This window comes from Podarcis raffonei, chromosome 2 (assembly GCF_027172205.1).
Source record: "Podarcis raffonei isolate rPodRaf1 chromosome 2, rPodRaf1.pri, whole genome shotgun sequence".
NCBI lineage: Eukaryota > Metazoa > Chordata > Lepidosauria > Squamata > Lacertidae > Podarcis > Podarcis raffonei.
In genome coordinates this window covers 77,298,695-77,323,422 of record NC_070603.1, presented here as the reverse complement: position 1 = coordinate 77,323,422, position 24,728 = coordinate 77,298,695, and the positions used below count along the sequence as shown (strand labels likewise).

The following is a 24,728-nucleotide window of genomic DNA, read 5'->3' as shown; positions in this document are numbered from 1 at the left end:
TGAGAGAAACCTCTAGCACCAGTTCTTACAGTTAAACTTGCATGGAAGTACTGTAGTTGAAGAAGAGCCAAATTTAACTAGTCTCTGAGTAGAGTTGTTTGAGTCACCTTGTCATCCCATCTCTCCTTCTCATAGAATGCAATGAATAGTACTGAGGGTTGTATTCAACTAACTTTTAGTATTGAAATTAATGAACCTATGCTAGTCATGATCATTAATTTCAATGGGTCTTCTCTGAGTAAAAGACTACACCCCTGAGTGTTTTATGTGCATTTAATCTAGAAACACATGAAAGATTAGTTCTTCTGGTGACTTGTTCCATTTAAGAGCACAATCCTGTGTTTGCCTATTTAGAAGTAGGCTCCATTGAGTCCAGTTGCTTATTTCAGTGTGTACAGCAGAGGTTTTCAACCTTTTTGAGTCCACGGCTCCCTTAACCAACTACATTCTTTCTGCAGCACCCCTGGGGCTCAGGAGCCCAGTTAGGTCACCCCTTGCCTGAAGAGCTGGTGGCCTCTCACCCTTTTTTGAACACACTCCCTTGTGAAGTATTCCCTCAGCCTCCTCTCCTCTCCCTTCTCCTTGGAAGTCCTCCCGGGAGAAGTTGCTGCTGCTGTCCCTGGTGTCTGAGCTGACCATCCCCCTAAGAGAGGTGCCTAAGAGAGGCAACATTCGCCTGAGGAGCTTATAGCCAGGGCTGCTGCGATAAACAGCTGTGCAAACCTTTGGGAGGCAGAGACAGGATAGGGCATCAGAGGAGGGAGGGAAGAAAAGAGGGACAGAGGCCAGTGTTGCCTGCAGCATTCCTGACCATCATTCAAGGCACCCAGGGTGCCACGGCACACTGGTTGAAAACCACTGGTGTATAGGATTGTAATCTAAATGGGGTGTGATGGGAGGGTTGAGTTAGAACAAGTTAAAGGTAAAGGGAACCGCTGACCTTCTTACTGGCAAGCCCTAGGCTCTGTGGTTTAGACCACCGTGTCCTGTTAGAACAAGGTATAAGTCTAAATTGCCAGTAGATGGCAGCATTTTCCATCTCATAATGACATAGTCATGAGCATCAACATATAAATTACTATAGATTTGCCATTTGTATCTTTATTGAAAAATTGTTTCCCCTTTAGAAAAATATACGTACACCAGTGTTACATAAACTAGCACTGAAATCCAGACTTTTATTTTATATTTTATAATGTAGGTCTAAAGTCCGTCATACTCACCTTGTTCACATATCCCAGTAGGACAAACAAGGTCTCATTGTGAGCATGCAAGTGGCTTCTGCTTCAACTCCCCACCCACTGCATGAGTGGGAATTGCAAACCATGATTTATGGCTGATTTTGGGATGGTTTTGGATATAACACTAAACCAAGGATTGCTGTTTGCTGTTTCTGCTCCTGCTAGGGGAGCTGAATTGGAAGCCATCTGTTCATTCATGGTAAACTATTAACTGGTTGATTATGATGCATGAACAAAGTGAGTATTGCAGATTATGTATTCTTCTGCTATGAAATATACTATAAAGCTATATAGTATAATAAATTGTCATTAAAGCAGGAGCCTCTGTTTATGTGACATCCTAGGTTTCTGACAGAGAAACACCAAATTGTAATATACCTAGCAACCTTAGTTATTTTTTTACACTTATAATTTAAATACAGCACAAAATAGCACTTTCCTGTAATTTACCTCTGCAACTGTAGCTGTGATAATCCTGCTTGGAATTGGTTAGTAGTCTGTCATGTGCAGCATTTGCCTTACAACAAACATCTGCCCTTAGTGGGGCAGTTCAGTTGTAATGCTGGTGCTTTTTAAACTGTGGTTAGGTAATCAGTGCTAGGCTGTGGGGTAACATGCTTCCTCTAGAGTGAAATTATCTCCCACATTTAATTGTACATTAATGCTTATTATTAAGATTAGATAGTGTCCCCGCTTAACCTAGCTTTGTTAATCGATTCCAGACTCTAATCTCAAATCCTGATTAAAGAAGGAAACTGGCTAGTCGTACATTGGCATGAAGGTAAAATTTATTCCAGGGTGACCAAGATGATCAAGGGTCTGTAAACCAAGCCTTAAGAGGAATGGTTGAAGGAACTGGGTATGTTTAGCCTGGGAAAGAGGAGATATGATAGCCAAATATCTAAAGGGTTGTCACACGGAGGATGGAGCAAGCTTGTTTTCTCCTGCTGCATTGTTTTCTCCAAACCCAATGGATTCAAGTTACAGGAAAGGAGATTTCAACTAAATATCAGGAAGAACTTTCTGATGGCATAGCTGTTCAGCAGTGGAACGAACCCCCCCCTCCCCAAAGGTGGTGGACTCTCCTTCCTTGAAGGTTTTAAAGCAGAGATTGGATGGCTATCTGTCATGGATGCTTTAAGTGAGATTCCTGCATTGCAAGAGGTTGAACTAGATGTCCCTCATGGTCCCTTCTAACTCTACAATTCTAAAAATTAAAAAGACTTGGAAAATAAAAAAAATATTCACCTTGTGCTAAAAAGATCACAATGTAAGCAGAAGATGTGCCTTCTGGGAGGGCATTCAGCTATCCCTAAATATCCACCTGTAGATCTTTCATACAGTGGAATTGTAATACTGTCTGTAGCTTTAGGTTGTCTGCTGAAATGAAGTAATTTTTCTGTGAAAATTAAAAGACCAGAAATTGTTCACATGATGTCCATTATAAGTGGCAAACTGCCATTTGCAGCATAGTTGAGTTGATGTAATCTGTTGGTCTTTCCCTAAGACTTTTCCATTTACATCATTTACATGGTAATTCCATGAATTACTATTTGTGTCTTGCCAAGATCAGAGAACGAAGGAAAGTAAAAACAAGTAATAGGTTTTCCTTAAGTAAAATGAAAGCGGGTAGGAGTGCAGCAAAGTCAAGGGAGTGAAAATGGTTGACTGTTTGCATGTTGCTGTTATACATGTATTTGACATCCCTGGAAACCAGCTGTATGGGTGTTTTAGTGTGTTCTCCACATGTTGTGGAAACAATAGCATGAAACAAGAGATCAAATAAAAAACCCCAAACCTTTAGTTTTAAAGTATGTGATATCAATAAGTTCATCTAAAGAATCTTGCTGAAGTGTTTTAGGATAATCAGTTCTAAAACATTGTAATATCTCATGACCATCATGGTTAGCAGCTCTTGATAGCCTTATCCATGGGTAGGCAAATTAAGGCCCGCGGGCCAGATCAGGCCCAATTGCCTTCTGGATCTGTCCCGTGGACAGTCTGGGAATCGCCACTTGGATCACCAACAAACTCGTTCTTTCCCTCCCTCTCCCTCACACGGTGGCGGTACCTCCTCCCTCCCTCCTCCTGGTTTCTCCCCGCCCTGTCTAGAGGAGGAAGGGGGCTGGGCTTTGTTGGTGCCAGCAGCAGCAGCAGCACTCGAGCGGCTGCCATTTTAAGCAGCCCCTCTCTGGAGCCCTTTTGCCAGTAATTTTTTTAACTTGTTCACTTATCTCCTAAAATGTCCATTTCTTTGTATGGTTACAGTTATTCTATATTTTTAAGAATGGACTTGTGGTAGCTCATGAATGCTTTGCGCTGCTTTGGGGATATAAATCTAAAATAAAATCTCTTTTCCTCAATAACTAGGACGTTGCATTTGTCATTTTCTCTTTCAACCACAAGATGGCACTTGGATATAAATATGTAACTTAAGCTTCTGAAGATTTTAGTTTACCTAAAATATTTCACCCTTGCTAAGTTTTGCTCTTCAGAGTGCACATGGAAGCTTTTCAGACAGCAGTAGTTTACTTCTGTGGTAATGTTAACTTGGGTACTGGTTTTGTATTACTGCTTTGGTAGGTAGCAAGCTACTACTGTTTCTTTGTCTCAGAGCATCCACTTTGCATTCAGAAGGCCCCAGATTCAACTCCTGACAGGAATGGAAAGGCCCCCCATCTGAAACCCTGAAGAGCTGCTGCCAGTCAGAGTAGAGTATTCTGAACCAGTGGAGCAGTAGTCTGACTCAGTATAGGGCTGCTTCCTGTGTTTCTAAAAGCAGTGGCTGTTCCATAGTTCTTCACAAAATAAAGTCACAGTAGATCAAAAATTCTTCCCAACTATTATTTCTACTTGGAAGGATACATTCTAGCCCTGAGCCAAAAATGCCATCTCTTAAAAGCATCCCAGAGGAAACAGCAGTAATCATTGCCAGATCTTCCAAGAGTAGTTTAACACTTGTCAAATGCACACTTTACAGTGGTAGAAGGGTAAGCCAGCAGTATAGTGCAAGTTTGACACCTTCTGTATTATTACAGAAGTAGAGAACCCTATTCTTGGCCTCCTTGGCATCAGCAGCATGACTGACTCATGTGTCTTCAGATCTTACTTTTCCTAAATGTTGAAGAGAATTTGGAGTAGCCTTAACTCATGCAGAGATCAACATAGGGCATCCAAATTTCTGCCAAATTGCAGTTTCTCTCAATGGTCACCTTTCATTGATTTATTATGTACTATAGATAGAAAAAATCGTTGTAATTTGATCATATTTTAGTCCTAAATTTGTGTATTTTCTACTTATTTTATCTATTAATAAAACATTTTCTTTTTTCTGAACCAGTGTAACAAAAATGTTTCAGCTATTGTTACGGACCTTAGCATTGTGATAGAATCTGACGAATATTTGGATTTAAGCAAGCTTGTATCAAGGTAAGACTTCTACTAATATATAGAGGGATACCTTTCTTTGCTTTGGACAATGTCAGTTACATACAACATAAAGTATGTTCCAAGTCCCACTGAGTTCATTGAGACATTCAGCTACGTGGTAAAGTAAGGCAATGAATCCTTTTTAGCCCAAGGGGTAATTTTTATTCCCTTGAGGGTAATTTTCCAGGGGCCATATGTCAGTGGTTGGTGGGGCCAGTATCAACAGATATGGCTCATAGTTTAGCAGACTACATTCCAGTGGTGCATCTATACACTTATCCATTCAGGTAACAAAAAGGCACTATCACAGTCAAAGGACACATTCCACCCAGGGAAAAGCATTTCACACTGGGCAGGTGACTGACTTGGCCTGGGGAGAGGATGTATGACCTAGGGAGAGTCCTGAGGGTGGGATAGGGAGGGCTACATTCAGCCCCTGGGCTTGATGTCCCTCAGCCACATGTGGTATAAAATTGCTATCTTAATTAAATTGCTGGCATATATGGTTATACAAAATAATACAGCTTTGTATTTGAGAATGAACTACCTTATTCTAAAGGTGCACCAATCTGCGATTTGGGAATCACTCACCCGCAGTGTCTCTGCCTTAGGTTCAGCTTCAGTCTATCAGCCCACCACTGCTGCCAGGCACGGGTTCAGCTTGTGCCTAGCCGCTCCTGACTCAGTTTTAATGGAGAAACAGTCTTGTTGGCATCAGCACAGTGATGACATTGTACCCTAGACTTCCCAGTGACTGCTCCCAATGGCTTCATACTGATGCTAAACAACCCTGGAAAATTTTTTAAGAGTGCTTTGTGGTACCCTGCAACTATGTTGCCAGGTTGTAGACACGTAGTTTCCCAATGCCATTCTCTGAGACATGTCATGCAAGTATGTATCTGTCATATGCTGAAGGGCACCTTTTTATCTTGGCCTTTGACAGCTGAGATAATATTTTCAGTATCCACCCTATTTGTTGACTGTAATTTGTTTTAAACTGATGTTTAAGAGGAGGGGAGAAGTCAAACTGAGTATGTATTGATTTCCATGCGATTATTGGAAAACTGAAAACTAAAAACTTAATAATGATGATGATGATGTATTTTAAAATTGCTGAAATGCACCCTGGAAACTTATAGGTGAAGGGCACATAAGAAATTAGAGAAAAAATAATATGTAAGAACAAAACCGCCATAAAACAGTGCCTCCAATCCCCAACTCATAGAGATGGTCCAGGAGGATACCATGGTCAGTGGTATGAAAGGCTGCTGAGACTTATAACAGGAGCAGCAGGATTTCAGTTCCCCATCGCTACTTGAGAAAAGGTCATTTGTCAGGGTAACCAAGGCCAAGTCTGGAACAAAACCATGCCTGAACCCAGACTGGAATGTGTCCAGATAGTTTCCTCTAAAAGTACCTGAAGAGGAATTGCTGCCACACTCACAAATACTTTATATGTAAGATGTTCATAGGTTAGAGAACTTGTCATGTGAGTTTTTTAAAATCTTCTTTCCTTCCCCTTTAAAATAACCGCAGAAATGGGGGTAGTGACAGTCAAAAAGGAGGTTTGTGTAGGGAAATCAAGTGTTAGAAATATGATTTAGTCCTGGTCCAGTGAATTGTGGGGAATCACTATGGGCATGTTTCTAGAAGCAATTCTTAAAGTCAAGGGAGTCACTACAGCATCCCTTGCCTTTGAGAATTGCTACTCAAAATACACCTGAGGAAGGCTTTCTCTCCCCCTCTCCCAGTAACAACAGCAGGCTTGGAATAAATAATATTTACAAGCGCATAGTTCCCCCCTCCTTTCCCTTTCAAATCAAACCAAATGGAAGTCAAAAGCAAACACAAAACCCTCAATATGGCTATTTTTATTTTTTAACTATTTAGATCCTTTAGAAACATGCATGGCCGCAAAATTAAGGTAAAGATAAATGAAAAAAATAAGCTCAGCATCTTTGCAGTACATAAATGTAGGTTTTCTTGTCAGGATTTCTATTTCAGCATGTGGTATTTCCCTGAGCCTAACTGATCTTGAATTTCTCTGCTGGTTTCAGTACATTTGACTCTTTCTCTTCATCTGTGGAAATAGGCAGTGGCATCTCAGAAGTTCTGCCCAATTCTGAGAGCAACATAAAAAGTGGCAGCCAATGTTTAGTATAATCTGTTGTATGGGTCACACAAAGTGATTTACTGTGTTGATTTCATGCAGTAACAGTTTTCATATGTACATAGTGCCCATTGATATTTAGCAAACCAGACTGGGTTTACTTTGGCATACCAGCTCTTGCCTAACATAATTGATGTGGCACATTCACCAAAATAATGATGGGAAAGAGTTTCCCCAAAAAATCTTATAAACGAGATTTGATTGTTATATCATCATCACACAACTAACTCATTGCGTAATTATTTCAAAAGCTGCTTTCTTGATGCAGTATGAAGCATTTAAACTTGACTTTTGCCTACCAGCCAACTGAAATTTGAGTCCATCAGTAGTGTGCCAGAAGTGAATATTAAATCACATCTGGATCCAATTAAGCACTGAAAGACTCTTACATTTGTAGGTAGTGGAGGAGGGTAAAACATGAAGCATTTTTTGCCATAACTGGAAGGGTCACTGCTTTTGACCCCCCCACCCCAGTATGGGTGCAAAAACGTAATCATGCTTTGGTACTCTAAAAACCTTTTTTTTTTTTTTTTTTTTTTTGGTAAGACTTAATGTTAAATTAAACTTGACTTTTGCCTACCAGCCAACTGAAATTTGAGTCCATCCAACAATTCTGAAACATTTCCTTGTTCAACATCATTAAAAGTTATCACACGTAGCTTGTGGTTCATAAGTTGTTGTTTTTTGCATGTGTTACAATTTTCTTTTAACAACTTCATTTTCATGTCACTGTAAACAGTGGTTTAGCGTGCCTTGCACAATTTGCAGTGATCCTTTGGCTTATATGTTCCCACCTCTCAAATGGCTGGAGAACTTCAGAAGCATTTTATTTTTTGTTCACCTTACCGGTAATCAATTTCAGGAGTTCCTGATGGGACTCGTTAGATTAATCCTGCCCAGAGTTTGTTGGTGATGGTAGGGCTTGCAAATGTGTGCTTTTAACATGTATTCTTTGCTAGGTAAAGGTACCCCTGCCCGAACGGGCCAGTCTTGACAGACTCTAGGGTTGTGCGCTCATCTCACTTTAGAGGCCGGGAGCCAGCGCTGTCCGCAGACAGTTCCGGGTCACGTGGCCAGCGTGACAAGCTGCTCTGGCGAACCGGCACCAGAGCAGCACATGGAAATGCCGTTTACCTTCCCGCTATAAAGCGGTCCCTATTTATCTACTTGCACCCGGGGGTGCTTTCAAACTGCTAGGTTGGCAGGCGCTGGGACCAAGCGATGGGAGCGCACCCCGCCGCGGGGATTCGAACCGCTGACCTTTCGATCGGCAAGTCCTAGGCGCTGAGGCTTTTACCCACAGCGCCACCCGCGTCCCTTGTATTCTTTGTTAGATATGAGTAAAAGTGCCTGTGGTCTCTTCCCTGCCTTCCCACTCCATCATTGCTGCTGGAAGCTTGACAATCATGAGATGGTAGGGAATGGAGCTGCCAGGCAGAGTGAGCAGGGTGTGTGAGGTCTGTGAAAGTGTCAGTGACAGTTTCTTAACCAAGCAAGCAGATTAATTTTCAGCAACCCTTCACTTGTATCTGTGTAGGCGAGTGTGCAGCATTCGTGGAGCAATGCAATTAAGAATTAAACCAGGATATGGAACACAGATGTAATTACAAATCACAGTTAATGCAAACTGAGTTTTACAAACCAACAGCAAACTGTAATCTACAGTACTGGTTTGTTGGCCCCAAACTATGGTTTCAGATGTACAAACAAATTATAGTTAAGCTAAACAAACTATGGATTAACATTGCATCCAAATTGGGACTAAGCCTCTCAAGATCTGTTTAAAACAGTACAACAAATCACCCTAAACAGAAGATACACAAAATGATGTGGTATTTGGTTTGAACAGCTTTAGCAAGTTCTTTCCAACAGAGGGCCTAAAGATAATCTAATGATGATCTAAAGATTTAATAAAAAAAAATTATAAATGTATTTTTGTAAGGGGGACGGAAATATTTTTTAATGGCATAATGTTGTTTTCTAGAGTTGAAGAGAGTGGGAATCTCTTGCTGTTCTTCAAATGTCTCTCCTATTTCACTGAGTGGTGTGATCATCGGAAACGCACTTTGACCCATTTCAAGGTAGTGTTTTGAAAAGTTATGCTTTCTTTTAAACCTTCCTTTTTCTCTGTTAACCAGCTTCATTATGGAACAAGAGAAAACTGAATGACATTGGTTTTTGAAATATGGATTAATTTAAATGGTACTGCAAGTTTGGGGGAAAATATAAATTCATGGTTGTTTGGTTCTGTGCTATTTTAAAAATCTCAGTCCCTCAAAAATAATGTTTTATGATTGTGTGGACTGCCGAGTTGAAACTTTTCACTGTCTTGTCTGTTGAGGTTCTGGGAGAGTCAAGAGCATTGTGTGGTTGGTAGGCTGACAAGACTCCTCATCTGTAAGTCTGAACTGTTAGTCACAGATTCAGAGTCTGGTAACTCTGGAATTGTCATAGAAGAGGACTGGGGACTGGGTCACAACAATTTGAGGATTCCCCCAATATGCCTATTGAGGGAAGGGGAGAAGGGTTTAGTGGAGAGCAAATAAAGGGTTCAATTTGTCTGTCATAGGATGTAGTAGGAGGAGTGGCAAATCATGGAACGTAAGACTGAGGAAGATGCTGTGATCAAATAAACTTTCAATCTACCTGGCTGTAGGTGGAGATTAAAAGTGCTCAAACAAGGAAAGGATTGAGGTAATAAAATGGAAGTGAGGTTTGGTGCCATTGCCCAACCACATATTTTGCCAAAGACAAACTATGTATTACCATCTTTGCCCAGTCATAGAAGACCATTTACTTACAAAGGAATAGTGAAGTATGTCCTCTTTCTTACTTTTTCTTTCTGATGGTTTGTATTATTAGACATGTTAGAGTTTTAGTCAATAGGTAACACACACAAACTAAAAACAAACAGTAATCTCTAAAGATTTTGCCATGTAAATGAGATTGGATACATAGTACAATTAAAGCAGAATAGCTAGAGCAGAGCTTAATAGCTGTAAAAATCTTCAATACTAGTGAATAATTAAATCAGAAAAGAACATATCTGGTATGAAAAAAAGAGAATGCAGAATTTACTGATAAAGAACCTACTTCTGAAGAAGTCTTCAGCTGACATGCACAAAGTTGGACAATTATATTCAAACCAGCCCAAATGACTTCTGTTTTGAGATAAGGGTTTAAACTCTGGCTGATCACAACACAGATGCCACAATCTAAAAATAGTCATGTGGTGGCTTGAGGAGAGTGATATATTAAATACAATAAAAATTCACAGTTATTGCTTATTCTTACTGCAAAGTACTATGCATGATTGGGTAGAATCAAGTTCCACAGAGCTCAATAGGACTAACTTAGAATTGTGCATAAGATTGTGGTTGTCTTTAAATACCTATTTGAATTGTATAGGACTGTACTTAATATTACCAAAATGGATGCATTTCCCTTCTAAGTACATTGACAGCTTAAAGAGTGTCAATAAGGTGCAGTATGAATTGTTCAGTTATTAATATTCTTCAGGGTTTTTCAGATAATTAGTAATTGTTTTTTGGTAACAGTGTTCAATGCAGAGACTATGTTGCATGGTATCTTTTAAGCAATATTAATATTGCCAAGCATGAGTTTCAGGTGCTGACTATTTCTGCTTCAGAAATCTAAACAACTCAATCTGACTGGTCTCATTCACATGATGAAATCCTGGCTTAATAATCTAGGATTTGTATGTGGTTCATGCACCTTTACACAGACCCTTTGCTTTCTCTTCTCACTTCCGTTTCTGTGAGTGGAAAAGCAAACTACGAAGTTGCCAACTTTAAACAATGGGAAACTTCCTCAAATCTTTTTGTAGGTCTGTTACTGATTAAAGATGAAAAGCTGTTTGTTGCCTCCATTTTATCCCCAATATATTGTGTCCTACTTTGCCATTAGACAAAAAACTGGTGTCTTAAATCCAGCTACTTTATGTTTGCTAGAAAATAACAAAAGTTTATTCTGCTTCAGCAAAGTCTGTCTCATTTCTCCCATGTTGTGCATTATGTGTTTCCTATATAAAACACATTAGACTGGTCACATGAGAATGCTACCCATTCTCTCTACATCAGCTGATTATTCTCCACACAGTGTTAAAGCATTTTAAGAAAAATATTTATTCTTTTGAAATACAGGCAACCCCCCATTTATGTGGGGGTTACGTTCCGAGGTACTGCATGTGTCAGTGAAATAGTGCATATTTGAAAAAACAGTTGAAAACAAAAGCCTGCAAACACCCTGTTCCCCACCGTTTCCCCGTTCTGCCCCTTTTTGTGATTTTTTGGGCCACTTTCGGGTTCAGCGTGATGTGCATTTACATGGTCCTGCACATATTGAATGCACATAGATGGGGCATTGCCTGTAGATTGGTTCCCTTAAAAAAAGAATACGTTACTGGTTTTATATTTGAGTCTAAGTTCTAGAAATAAAAAAGGCTCAGGCTTATTAAATCAGAAGGTGCAATTTCACCAAGTTAAGGTAGAAGTTATAACGGCTAAAAGTGTTGAATATACATATGTGAAGATATTAACATGGAAAGACAAATTGAAACCGTGATAAAATGGTAATCTTTACCTACTTTTTACCATTTTCAGTTTTGTTAATAATTAAAAGTATGTGCCTATAGGCAAGGTTCTCAGGCACATAAAAGCATTGGGGTACTTTCCCAAGATGACTGGGTTGCCATCCATTCTTATGATATCCATGCGTTGCCGAACGTAACGGGTCTGATTGTTCCCTTTGCAGAATGTTTCATCTGTGATGCTGGTTATGTTGTTGAACTGCAAATCAAAACAGTGAACTTGAAAAATCTGAAGATCCAATGCTAGTTAAAAGATATACTAGTTTGATGTTTTCTTTCATTGAAATCCTATTCAATACTTCTCTCTATAGCACTATAATGATTTCTGTTATAAATATGTACATTGTATATAGGACATGGTTTTTCCAAACTCCTTACATTAACGTTTGGTTCCTTCATGGCTCTTCCTATACAACATTGTTTGTCTATTGCATGGTATTCTGCCCTGAAAATTTCTTCTTTACATGAAGAAAAATAAAACTTGCAGATTCCTATAGATTACAAATGGGAGTCCCTACACTACAGTAACATATCCCTTCCGAAGAATCTGTAAGTTACCAGAGAACAGTATTCTTTATTGGGCAGGTTGCTGTTTCCCTTGCTTAGGCTTTCAGTGCACAGCTATTTTATTTTATTTATTAACTTAATTTATAAACCACCTTTCTGATGAAGTATTTTAAAATACAAAAATGAAACAAAAAAATGTAAAGCTGAGTTCTCTTGGGTCATTGGTAGTGTGTGTATACACACACACAAATATTTCTTTGTGCAACAGCAACAAAATGTTTTCAGACCTGAAGATTCAGAGTACGCAGGCTCTCTGGCAAGTTAAGTGGGACAGACTCGAGTAAATTGTGTCCTAGGTCAAGAAATGACAAGTTGGTCAGCTTCTGTAAAAGAGAAACAGAAAAGGAGGGGAAAAGAAACTGTTTTACAAGCAGTTTAAACAAGATAATTGGTTACTAATTGGATCTATTGATAGGGATTGGGCTATTCAGTTGTGTTGAAAGATGTTTGAAGCCTGTAGTATAAATAAATATATTACTTAATCTAAAAAGAATAACACATTTTTTAAAAAGTGATCTCCTTCATTTCTTTTGGGCCAACACCAATATGATAGATGCTGTAGATGCGGAGAGAGGAGCATGAAGAGAATCAAAGATTCCACTGGGCATATATAAGCCATTCAGCATGCCAAGATTAATGAATTAAATCCCAGCTTATTTATGCTACTTTACCTCTTCTCCTTTTCATAACATTAATTCTGAACAACTTGTTTTTGGATATTTTGAGCAAAAAATGGTGAAATGCTATGTAGCATGGTGGGCTGCTATGTTAAGAAACAAGATGACAGCCCTCTTGGGGATGCAAAACTAGTTGTATGGTCCTTTGGATTGGGATCCCATGCAATATTGTATTGAAGAAGTAGAAAAGCTTCCCAGAGCATAAACTATAAACTACAGGACAAATCTTGGGTATAGTTCTTAGATAGTCTGAAGAGCTAAACCACAAGATTGGGTTCGGACGACGTGCACACACCAGACCTTAGCTCACTGTAGCACAGCAGCAAAACAACTGAGGAGGAACCAAGTGGCCAGGATGTTCTCTCATGGAGCGTACATGTTGCACTAAGCCATGGTTTGGCTTAGCACGACATAGGAATCAATTGTAATAATAAATTTTATTACCTTGAAAGCGTTTGCTTTAATTCCTCTGCTTTTAATAAAGTTATTGTTTGCTTTCAGTGAAGTTAGCTTTGGAGGCAAAGTTGGAAGCTTGGCAAGTCTATTATCAGCAAGTGAAAGTTCTTCTAATAATACTAGTTTTGCAAAGGTCCCATCTTCAATATCTTGTATCATATTTCCAGTCAAATCTATTCTTTTCAGTGTGGCTAAAAAAGAAGAAAGAAAGAAAAGATAGGCTCTGATGCTTTTTGTAAGCAATCACCTGCTAAGCCCCTAGTAAAGTGTTGCTGCATAGTAGGCTGTGCTGTGCAGCCTGGTTATGGAGTCCTGGGTATTGCGCTGATAATTTTTCTCCTCGGGAGAGCTTCAAATAAACTAAGCTTGCCTTCAATGTCCTCCAATGTTCTTCCTTTACAGTGGCAGCACCAATTGTAAATGTCTAATTCATCCTTTTAAGCCCTGGCCTGGTAACCACAGATGACCAGGAATTTCATGCAACTGAGTGAGCAGACTAGTGCAAGGGAGTGCTCATTCCTCTTCTGTGCACGTGGGCTGTCAGGGAAGAGAAGCCCCCCACCACTACACTCAGTAATAAAAGTGCACAAACAGGCTCACCTCCTCAGCTGTTATCTCTCTTTCACCACTTATCAAATGATTGCTCTGCAGCCCTCTCAGGAGCTGGGTGCTTGGCTCAGTAGGAAGGTTTAAACAACAGCACTAAAGCTACTTTATTTTTTTTATCCCTTTTTGCTGAGATTTTGGCATTTGATCAGGCTTCTCAAGGGTACCCAGTGTCTGCTTCCTGCCAGCTTACACAATGTTGTCCTGCTAATCTATGAGCATGTATTCTTTTTTGGTCTTCCTCCTAGAGTAGCACTGTGATCAACTTACAGAAAGGAGTTCTAGGATTAATCCTTTCTCATTCAGTGGGCATTGTTCAAGGATAGTACTATGCTGTTTTATCTTATTTCTAGGGTTGTCATTGATGAAGAAGTATTAAATTAATTAATCAATTAAATACTTAATTAACCATACATGTATATGCATATGAAGAAAATGGTACTGCTGAAGATTAAAATGTTCTTTCTTAGTTGTTATCTAGGTCTGACTTTGTGGCCACAGGAATCATGTAAAGAGATACAGTGGTGCCTCGCAAGACGAAATTAATTCGTTCCGCGAGTCTCTTCATCTTGCGATGTTTTTCGTCTTGCGAAGCACGGTCCGTCGCAACTGCGCCTCTTCAAGCGGCTTTGGGAAAAAAGCGAAAAAAATCGCAAGACGTTTTCGTCTTGCGAAGCAAGCCCATAGGGAAAATCGTCTTGCGCAGCGACGCAAAAACGGAAAAACCCTTTCGTCTTGCGCGTTTTTCGTTTTGCGAGGCATTCGTCTTGCGAGGCACCACTGTAGTCCCTTGGGTGGGAAAGGATTGCTTCTTCCAGGATGGTGATTTATACAATACCTGTGGTTATTTATCTGAAAAAATAAGTTTTAAAAATAAGAAGAATAAATGAATTGAACTTAAAAAGAATAGAGTGATCTTGGTCAGTGTTTATTTGTTTACTAATATAGATGGTTGCAGTTAAAATTTTATGAATGAGATGTAATTCACCTTCAGTAGTAGTAGTATATGGACATGAATTTAAAGGTAATGAAAGGTATTTTTAATGTTTTACCCAAACCTTTAGTATAGTCAAGAAGTATGGTATGTAGTTTTAAATCAAGTATATACTTACGAATTTCAGCAAAATCAGATACTTTCAGCTTCTTGATTTTGTTGAAACGTGCATAAAGATAGCCAGTTTCTTTTGGCAGAGCTGGAACACTTTCCATATCTGTTTCTTCACAGTAAACTGAACCACTTAAACAAACACACAGCAGACAAGTAGCCAAATCTGAAATAAGATAATTTTGTTTCTATGTAAGTGGAATGTTGGACGGTTGATTATCTGTCAGTCCTAGTGGCACACTTTATGGGGCATAAATGCTATATTCAAATTGTCTTATATGCATTTTGCAGACATTAGGATATGGAAACATTTTTTTACTCATATCACATGAGGCCTTCGGACAGTTTTGAATTTAGTGTCAGTCAACAGAATTTTTTATATAGCACTTTATTCAAACAGACTTGACCTAGTAAATTTTAGAATTTAGATTTCTAAAGCATAGAAACTTACCATATCTTGTAAATTTGAGATAGTGTACGTATTCTTTCTAAAATGTTTTCAACTCCATTTCTTATTGTTGTATGGGTTGAAAAATACAGATAGATGAAAGGATAACAAATGTAGCTTAACTAGAATTCCAGGTTTAATAGTCAGATCATGAGAAATAGTCTCTATTTTCTTTTTATTTGCTTTATTTGTAATATTTCTCAAACCTTAGGATATTGGAATGAAATTTGATATGACAAATGGGTTCAATCCTCTTCATTTGTTTTCAAGTAGAGGAATTTACTCACTTCACTATTGCCTACAGAGGTGCTTCTAGTTACGAACTTCATTCATTCCGGAGGTCTGTTCTTAACTTGAAACTGTTCTTAACTAGAGGCGTGCTTTCGCTAATGGGGCCTCTTGCTGCCACTGTGCCGCTGGCACATGATTTCCATTCTCATCCTGGGGCAAAGTTCTCAACTCGAGGTAACTCTTCCAGGTTAGTGGAGTTTGTAACCTGACGCGTTTGTAACCTGAGGCATTTTTAACTCGAGGTACCACTGTATTTTTGTTCTCCATCCCCTGTTCTTCTGACACTGAGAAACCTTAGTCATGATTCTGAAGCAGCTAGACCCAACACTGATTGATCACATATTGTCAGCTCTAACACTGTAGTTGAGAAGTGAGATCTGTTGCTGAGCTTTCTGCTTTCTCTGGCATCATTTTTGTCTGGGAAAATGCAACTCTGTGATATCTGTGAGCATGTGCTTGCTGTCTAGGCTTATAAAAAAAGTACAATTTTTAAAGCCTGGAGTATGTGAGTGTGTATGCACACAGCTGCCAAAACATGCTTCTCTGACTAGAAGCATTAGAAATAGGGGAGAAGGGGAGACCAGTGCATCTTGCACTTTGTGGTTCATTCAGGGCAATCATTACTTGCTCCAAGCAAGTGGCAAGTTGAATTCTGATGCTTATGTCAGTGTGCATACTTTCTCACATTTTTGGTAACTATTTTGTTTGTTTGTTTTAAGCTTGATATTATACTGTAATGTGGTAAAATCTTACCTGTTAAATTTGTTGATCCCTCACTAAGTATCTCTTCATCTCTCTGCATTTGCAGTTCATTTTCGTGGAAAAGGAGCATATCATTGCTTTCCTTATATGTAGGAAGTTATAAAAACACATGCAGGGATTAATATATTAATTTTCAATAGTGGTGGTAAAACCTTTAAAAGTTAATAAACCACATTGTCTGGAACATTTCCTGGAGCACTGGAAACAATCTAGTTTAAAACACACACACCAAAATCTAACAATCAGCAGTACTTCTGGGATAGGGTAACTTCATGTGACACCTCATGTTGAATACAGACAGTTAAATTAAGCAATACTTTGTTATTTCCATTTGCTAGTGGGCAGATCAGATGTCATGTTCCTGGCCCAACAACCATGATTTATTGGATCAGGCATGCACCGCGTGTGAGCTTCTTTCCCTGGCACACCCAGGTTAATACAATATAACCTGGCTGGTAGTTTGCTGTGATGACTGAACTGGGAGGTTGTGGGTTTAATGCTCCCTGTAAAGGTAAAGGGACCCCTGACCATTAGGTCCAGTCATGGCCGACTCTGGGGTTGCGGCGCTCATCTTGCTTTATTGGCCGAGGGAGCCGGCGTACAGCTTCCGGGTCATGTGGCAGCGCATGGAAACGCCGTTTACCTTCCCACCGGAGCGGTACCTATTTATCTACTTGCACTTTGACGTGCTTTCAAACTGCTAGGTTGGCAGGAGCAGGGACCGAGCAATGGGAGCTCACCCCGTCGTGGGGATTCGAACTGCTGACCTACTGATCAGTAAGTCCTAGGCTCTGTGGTTTAACCCACAGCGCCACCCATGTCCCAGTGCTCCCTGTAACTGGGATCAAACTATGGTTACCAATTCTGAATTGCAATGAACACTCAGACTAATAAGAAGTGGGATGGTGTGTGGAGGCAGTGGCAGGCTGGATGTGTTGTATGTTCCAATTTCTTGAGTCCAAGAGGTAAACACAGCTTGTTCTGGACAGGATTGCACTCCACTGGAAGGAGCAGGTTGATAGCTTGGGGATATTCCTGGCTCCAGCACTGTTACTTGAGGTCTAAGTGGCTTCCGTGGCTAGGAATGCCTATTTCGAGCTATGGCTTGTTTGCCAGCTATGGCCCCATTTGGACAGAGATGACTTGGCCACAGTACTCAGTGCTCTGATAACTTCCAGGTTGGATTATTACAGTGCACTCTGGAGCTGCCCTTTAAGATGACTTAGAAACTTGTACTGGTTCAAAATGCAACAGCCAGATTACTGGCTGGGGCTGCCTTTACTACTCATATATAACCCCTGTTCTAAAACAGCTGCATTGGCTGCTAATTCTTTTCTGGGCCCAATTTAAGGTGCTTACACTAGTATTTAAAGCCCCAAACAATTTAGACCTCAAATATCTGAAAGGCCCCTTGATTCCCTACACACCCTCCCCAGTGTTAATATTAGCAGAGGGGGCCCTCTTGGTAGTTCCATCAGAATTTTGGAAGTTCAGAATCCTGCCCTGGGATCTGCTGGGAAAATGAAATGAGGGAATAAAAGCCTCTCAGATACCACAACAACACTTTGAAGCTGGACAAACAACTGATTGTGTTTTGCTCCATATCATCAGCATTATAGTTGAGACAACTACTGGGACTGAGCTGACCATCCTTTTTGCAACTCCAGATTGCTCAGCCATCAAGCAGGATCACCCCACATCACATCAACTGGGTCCTCTGACCTTTCATTTATTGTTTAAGTATATGAAACATTTATAAACTGCTTAATACAGGCAGTGGCCATTTTAGGTGTGACTGATATGTGTGTGACTGTGTACATGTGCATCACACTGAACCTGGAAGCCACCCAAAAACATCACAAAAAGGAACGGGGGCAGAACGGGGTGTTTGCCGGCTTTTTCAGTGGTGTTTCTAATACATGTGATTTCACTTACACACGCAGTGTCTTGGAACGTAACTTGGGAGTTGCCTTATTTAAAAATCTCAGAGCAGCATGACTATGGATAGTTACAGCTATTTCTGTACAACAGTGATGTTTCTGGGATTTTCTTGTGCCTTCAGTTGCATAGGAGGAAATCCCGGTATGCATTTCCTCAGGAGGATGTCACTGCCCATAGATTGGCAATGGGGCTGCAGCGGAACAATTGCCATATGGGGGGGCTTCCTGGCTCCAAGGGGTACTAGTTAAGATGTTACCCCAGCATTGAGAGCAGCATGCCTCTGAAAACCAGTTGCTTGTAAGCTTCCCATAGGCATCTTGTTGGCCCTTGGAGAATAGAATGTTGGACAAGCTAGATCTTTGGCAGGGTTTTCCTTATGTAGTCATGTTTTGAAGAGACATGGAATGGTGGAGGGATCCAACAAGGTGACTTAATTTAATTTACTGTAAACTTGTGAGCAGGGTTTTGTTCTACTGGGTCCTTTTTCCTTCAGGCTGTTTTATAAATAATTATAAATCATACCCCAGTCCCCCTCAAGGTATGCAAATGTGTCACTGAGTTTGGGTATTGCTGCTTTGATGTTGTTCTTGTTCATGAATTAAAAGACAGGGAAATCATAAATGGTATTAAAATATGAGGTGACAAACTATTGTGCTACTTGCAAAAATTCAGGTAAATGTATGGAATATATGAGAAGAGCTTAAGTCTTTGATGCACTTAAATGTTCATTGAGTTAATTTTGTTGTCCATATCCTGTTTGAGTATTATGAATAGAAAAGCAATTTGTCTTTGTTTTAATACCCTTCAGTTGTAACCCCTGTATTTGGTTCTCTTTTAAGTGAAACATTAGCTTTTCCCCATTTAGTACTCTAATCGCTTTAGCTGCCCTTCTTTAACCCCTTTCTCACTTCTTCTTTTCACTATTAAATGTATTACTCATCCTTCACTGAAGGACCCAGGGTGGATTATAGCAATCTCAAACATCATTAAACGTATCTTGCATTACATGGGCTAGTTTTGCATAAAACAAATTCGCAAGATATGTACTATAAACTGAAGTTCATCTTACTGAAGCGCCATCTACTGGTGCAAAGCACAGTTTACTCTATTTAAAATGTTACACTTTCTCCTTTTTAGGTAAACAATTTTAAAAATAGTAAATAGACATCTTTAAGGAATAAACAGTTAAGAACTTAATACATGTGCAGATAATGTAATAATTAAATTGTCACCAACTGTGACAGTTGGTTAGAGCATGGTGCTAATAACGCCAAGGTTTCAGGTTTGATCCATGTATGGGACAACGGCATTGCAGGGGGTTGGGCTAGATGATCATCAGGGTCCCTTCCAACTTTATGATTCTATGACTACTGCTGCCCTGGATGAGTTGCACTTCCCTTGAAAGAGCAAGTAGGCAGTATGGGAGTGTTTTTGGCTCCAGCTTTGTCACATGCCCAACTGCAACAACAACATAAATGCTAAAACTAAATTTCTTTTTGGCATTGGCTCTGAACATCATGTTATGAGGCTTTGATCCACCATAGGTTTTCTGCATGTGTGTACTACATTCTAGACAATATAATTTTAAATACTGATTTATTTATTATTTGTACTTGTAGCCCGCCCATCACTGAATGGTCACAAGGCAGGTATTTAATACTATTGGATAGGGCAGCACATTGTAAATTCATTAAATGTAGTGGCAATTTATAAGGCTTGTTAAGGTACAATGCTCTGTTTTGGTTTGAATAATTGAGGGTTGTACTGTATAGCTGTTTATCATTTATATAATGCATAAAATTCCTTATAACATATGTTAATGTTGCTCTCATAAAATAGGCCACTGTTAAACCTATTTTACACAAAAGGGATTGGGGGGTTGGGATAAGCCTAAGACTTGTCTAGACCAGAAAATGAGTTCATGATAGATCAATGGACCACACTTGATTTTTTGTATATCAGTGCAGAATGGTCACTCTTTATGATAATGTAACAGATAATTGGTAAAATGTACTTTTGAAATAAAAGGGGAAGAAAGTCATGCATTAAGGCAAACGTGGGCTCACACCCATTGCTTGTGGCCCACATAGGTATGTCACATTGCCTGTTCCTATGCACCCAAACAGTTCCACTATGATAAAGGAACAAAATAAAACAATTGTGTGTAACTATATTATGATTTTATTTTGGCTAACTTTACATTATCCTTATTTTTTCCATTTGTTTTCATAATTACCCATGGAACATGCTTGCATGCATAGATGAACACAGAACTTGTCAAATACCTGATTTTTTACTGCATCCTGTGGCTTGTCTTCATAATCCTCCTTAAATATTATGTCTTCATAACTTTGCTTAAATATTGTCTCTTCAAGAGTGGCCAAACCAGGGTCATAAAATGTGGCTGAGTGTTGTTTAGGTGGTGCCAACTTCACCAAGGGCAACAAAAAATAAAAGAAGAGACCAAATTTCTGCAAAGTCTTCATTTTGAGAGGCTGAGGCTTGTATTGAGCTGGAAGGACTAAGCAGAATGATTTCTTTGTGACTGGAAATAAAAAAAGCAATCTCTCAAAACAATATTTAAAGCGTAGAGGTCTAGTTGGCAGTGATTTCTAATGCTTAAGGAACGTGGAAAAATTATTAACTCTTAGCATTCTTTCTATAAATATTTCCAATGTTAAAAAGTTGACAATGTACAGTGTAGGAAAATAGAAGTACAAATTGATACATTGCAGATTTGTTTTGTGAGTTAAGTGCTGATAGAAATACATACAAAACATTGTTTTAGATTTTGTATGTATGGTGATGAAATAGTTAAAAGGAACAGGGCTGAGCCCAGCCTGGGACTGAAAAGTATTTTTTTCATTGTCTTAAGGACTATTTTGTAGAGCAAACTAAACTTTGAAATATGCAACAAAGTAATAACAATGTATTTAATTATAAAAAATAGCATGCATACAATAGAAAAAAAATACTATAACTTTTAACATATGTAATCTAGTATATAATAAACTTTTACAATAACTTGTTAAAACTGATAAGATAACTTCTTGGAAGATAACACCTACCGTTTTCGCTGATTGAGATCTCTTGTGTGACTGTTTCAATATGGTTTTCTCTTCATTAATTCCAAATGGCTAGACAAGAGTGAGATTATTTTCAGCAGTCTGAAATGATACTACTACAAAAACTGTCAAACTTTAAAAGCACCTTCCGTGGGGTAAATAAGGCTGGGTCAGCATGCAGTCTTGAATGCAAAATGATAAATCAGTCCTGCTCGACTAATATATTGGAAAATATTCAACTTAATATGTTAATATAGTTGCTCTTATCGTTCAAAGCTTTAACTGGACCAACTACAGTTTCATGCAATAAAGACAAGCAAAGTCATATGCTTCTCATTTAGTTTAGCATTTAATGGAAGACAAAGGAGCTGACTTCCGTTTCAGTTTAGGCATACGCATTCCACTTTTTTTGTGCAGTTAAAACTTGCAACTCAAGATACACACACAGGAAATTCAAGCTTTTAGTTTGCAGTTTAGTTGGTTGTAGGTTTTGAAAATCTTGAGAGCATTCCAACCTTAACAGCTCATTACAGAAAACAGTGTGATGTATATTCACTGAGAATACAGTTTGTAATAGAAGCAGATTTGCATATGAAAATGACATATGACAGAAAGTGTGTATGGCAGAAAAATTAGGTTTCATTGAAAAATAATTCAGATTCATGTCTTGATATGAAAAGTGCTTCCTATGTTTTATACCTCTTAAAAGAGGGGAAATCTTTCAGTTTTATACACAGCCAGCGAAGATAAACAGAACCTAAATGTACAAACAGCATTTATTGTTGAAAGACATCACTGCTGAAACTGTCTGTGCTTTGGTATGTTACTTTTAGCTGGGACTCCAAATAGAAGATGCATCAGCTGAGAATATTTTCATTTGGATTAGTTTTGTAAGCCCAAAGCTATGTTGTTGTAGAATGTTTATTGCTCCAAGAAAAGCCAAAGTTCAGACACCAGCTGTTTGCTGTGGAACGCCATCTCAGTTGGAGTTGGATGCTTTGCTTTAAGTACATCTGCTGGTTTACAGTCTTCATTTGAAACTTGATCCATTCTGAACATAAATGTTTTCCCTGAATTCACTCTGCAGATGGAAAATAATGGTAGCAAAACTGAAAATCAGTGCATGTTATATTAAAATACTATGTGTCCTGTTAATATTAATACTGAGGCACCAGAAGAATTTTAAAGTTTTTTAGCCCAACTGTTCCTATCATTGGTTTCATTTTCTCTTAAATTCAGTGACTGATGACAATTTCTCTCACTCTTATGCCACTTTTACAACTCAAGCTATTATATGGACAGTCCCGGATTGGACTGCATCCGGAGCAGTGTTCACTCAAGCGTTATCCTCCTCCAAAAGCCACTCCCGGGGAAAGGCCTGACAGTGGGGTGGGGAAAGAGAGTTGTCAGGAGTGGGTGTAAGGAATCACTGGAGAAAGCTCTTGCACAATTCACCCACCCAACATTCCAGGCCATTCCTGAAACTTTTTGACCCTTGGGATATGCTTTTGGATGGGCAGACAACTGTGCAGGGGAGGAGAGGGTAGAGCATTCACTTTGCAGGAGCACTGCTTTGATTGCAACCTGTGGTGTTTAAGAAGAAAAGTAAAATTGAGCCTGTTGTTGTTGAGATAACTGTTGTTGCTCTTTTGACTCTTTTTATAATATGATCTTCTGAGATTTTATTTCTTTGTATGTTGGCAGGTAGTCTGTAAATTGAACTGGAAAGCTAATCCCCTCAAATTTGGATGCAAATTGTGATTTTAATAAGGCTCTGCCTATAAGGCAAAGAACTCCCCAGTCATTTTTCTCAGTTTGTTTAACTGTATAGGGAAGGGGCCAAGGCCTCCCTTCATCTCTATTACTCCTGCAGACATGCATTTACTAGCTCAGTAATTTCCAAAGTGTATGCCAGGACAAATGAGTGTACTGTAACAGAACTGCTAATATAGGGCTTTCCAAACTTTTCATGTTGGTGACACACTTTTTAGACATGCATCATTTCACGACACAGTTTTACTAGCAACCCAGGGGTTAAACTAACCCTTTTCCAGCCTTGGGAGGAGTATGAGGAACATTTGCATGATACACTTACAGGATGCAGCCGACATACTAATGTGTCATGACACACAGTTTGGAAAGCTCTGTGCTAGTATGCTGTAGTCATAATGAGGGTGTCTGCCACATCTCTGAACTGTATGTGATTGATATAATTCAGTCATTGCTGTAATAGAGAAACACTAGGATTTTTAGCCACTGGAAGGAAGTTCTCAGTTGTGTGTCTGCTTAAGTCAGTGCTCTCTGGGTTTGCCTCCTTCAAACTGCATGTAGCTCAGTGATGCTTAAAATACACAGGGGCTGGGCTTCTCTGGGGCTGGAACAGATTTCTGACAAAAGAATTCTCCTGTTTTTGAAATAAGTTCTTTTTATTTGTATGGTGCAGTAAAATCTAGTTGCTGCTGTGCTGTGGCTGGAGCAGGCCAAAGCCCACTCAGATCCAGCATCCAATTCCCACACTAGCCAGCTAGATCTGCAAGCAGGATCTGAATGCAATAGTCCTCATTTGCCATTCCCAGCTACTAGTGTACAGAGAATTCATCTGACAGTAGATACCACCTCTGTGTGCCGCAGTATGTTGTAGCTGCTCATGCGCAATACTGTGAATCTAAATACCTCCTTGTATCATTCTTACACACTTTAAAAATAAGTGTATAATGTGTCTCTAATTTTATTGAAAATTTGGGAAACGCTATTAATCTGCAGAGTAACCACTGTGGTGTTCTTCATATATTGTGGGACTACAACTTCCGCCTTTATTTCTTACTGTTGGAAATGCTGACTGGGGCTAATGGGAGTTGGAGTTCAAAAGTATCTGGAGCACCACATGTTGTCTACTTGTAGATCAGTCTTCTCGGCCTGTAGCTTTTGTACCCTCTTAGCATCTTGCTTCTAGTTTCATAGTTGAGACATGGAAAGATGCAGCTGTTGCTTGGCTGAAAGACCAGGTGCCATTTGGCTCCTTCCTTCCCTGAACTGTTTGCATTTATACTGGTCGTCAAAACAACAGCTATGTGACTAAGAAATTGAGCCCTCAGTTTGCTTGTCTGAGACTTCATTCCCCATCCTTTTTGTGTCATGTCTTTTAATTTGCATACTTGCAGGCAGGGACAGACTCCCCCTACCTTTTAGATTTTAAAATGTAGGTGCTTCATAACTAATGATTAATAATATTTCACCCTTACTTCAGGTTAAAATTGTGATGATTACAAAATGCTAACAGCAAGGGAGAGCTGCTACCTTGTGAGCTTCCCTTGTGAGCTTCCCGGAGGCATCTCATTGGTAGTCGCTAGAGATGGAATGC

At 39.3% G+C, this 24,728-nt stretch overlaps 2 protein-coding genes across 5 annotated transcripts in view; one reads left to right on the top strand and one right to left on the bottom strand.

Annotated features, from left to right (window-relative positions):
* Positions 1-24,728, top strand: part of CENPP (centromere protein P) — a 163,056-nt gene that overhangs the window by 4,470 nt on the left and 133,858 nt on the right. For both annotated transcript variants that reach the window (XM_053377640.1, XM_053377641.1), the window contains exons 5-6: positions 4,582-4,670; positions 8,825-8,921. In XM_053377640.1, coding sequence (XP_053233615.1) covers positions 4,582-4,670; positions 8,825-8,921 — 186 coding nt within the window. The remainder of the gene's footprint in view (positions 1-4,581; positions 4,671-8,824; positions 8,922-24,728) is intronic.
* On the bottom strand, positions 9,715-21,765 carry OGN (osteoglycin). Of its 3 annotated transcripts, none has more exons than XM_053377638.1 (7): positions 21,371-21,752; positions 20,588-20,823; positions 16,353-16,443; positions 14,868-15,026; positions 13,138-13,340; positions 12,244-12,339; positions 9,715-11,648 (listed from the first exon to the last, which is right to left on the bottom strand). In XM_053377638.1, exons 2-7 carry the CDS (start codon positions 20,786-20,788, stop codon positions 11,475-11,477), a joined length of 924 nt encoding a protein of 307 aa, XP_053233613.1. In that variant the 5' UTR covers positions 20,789-20,823; positions 21,371-21,752; the 3' UTR covers positions 9,715-11,474. The 3 variants fall into 3 exon arrangements, with proteins under 3 accessions (XP_053233613.1, XP_053233612.1, XP_053233614.1); XM_053377637.1 differs by having other exon boundaries at positions 20,588-20,847; positions 21,371-21,750; XM_053377639.1 differs by lacking the exon at positions 14,868-15,026 and having other exon boundaries at positions 20,588-20,847; positions 21,371-21,765.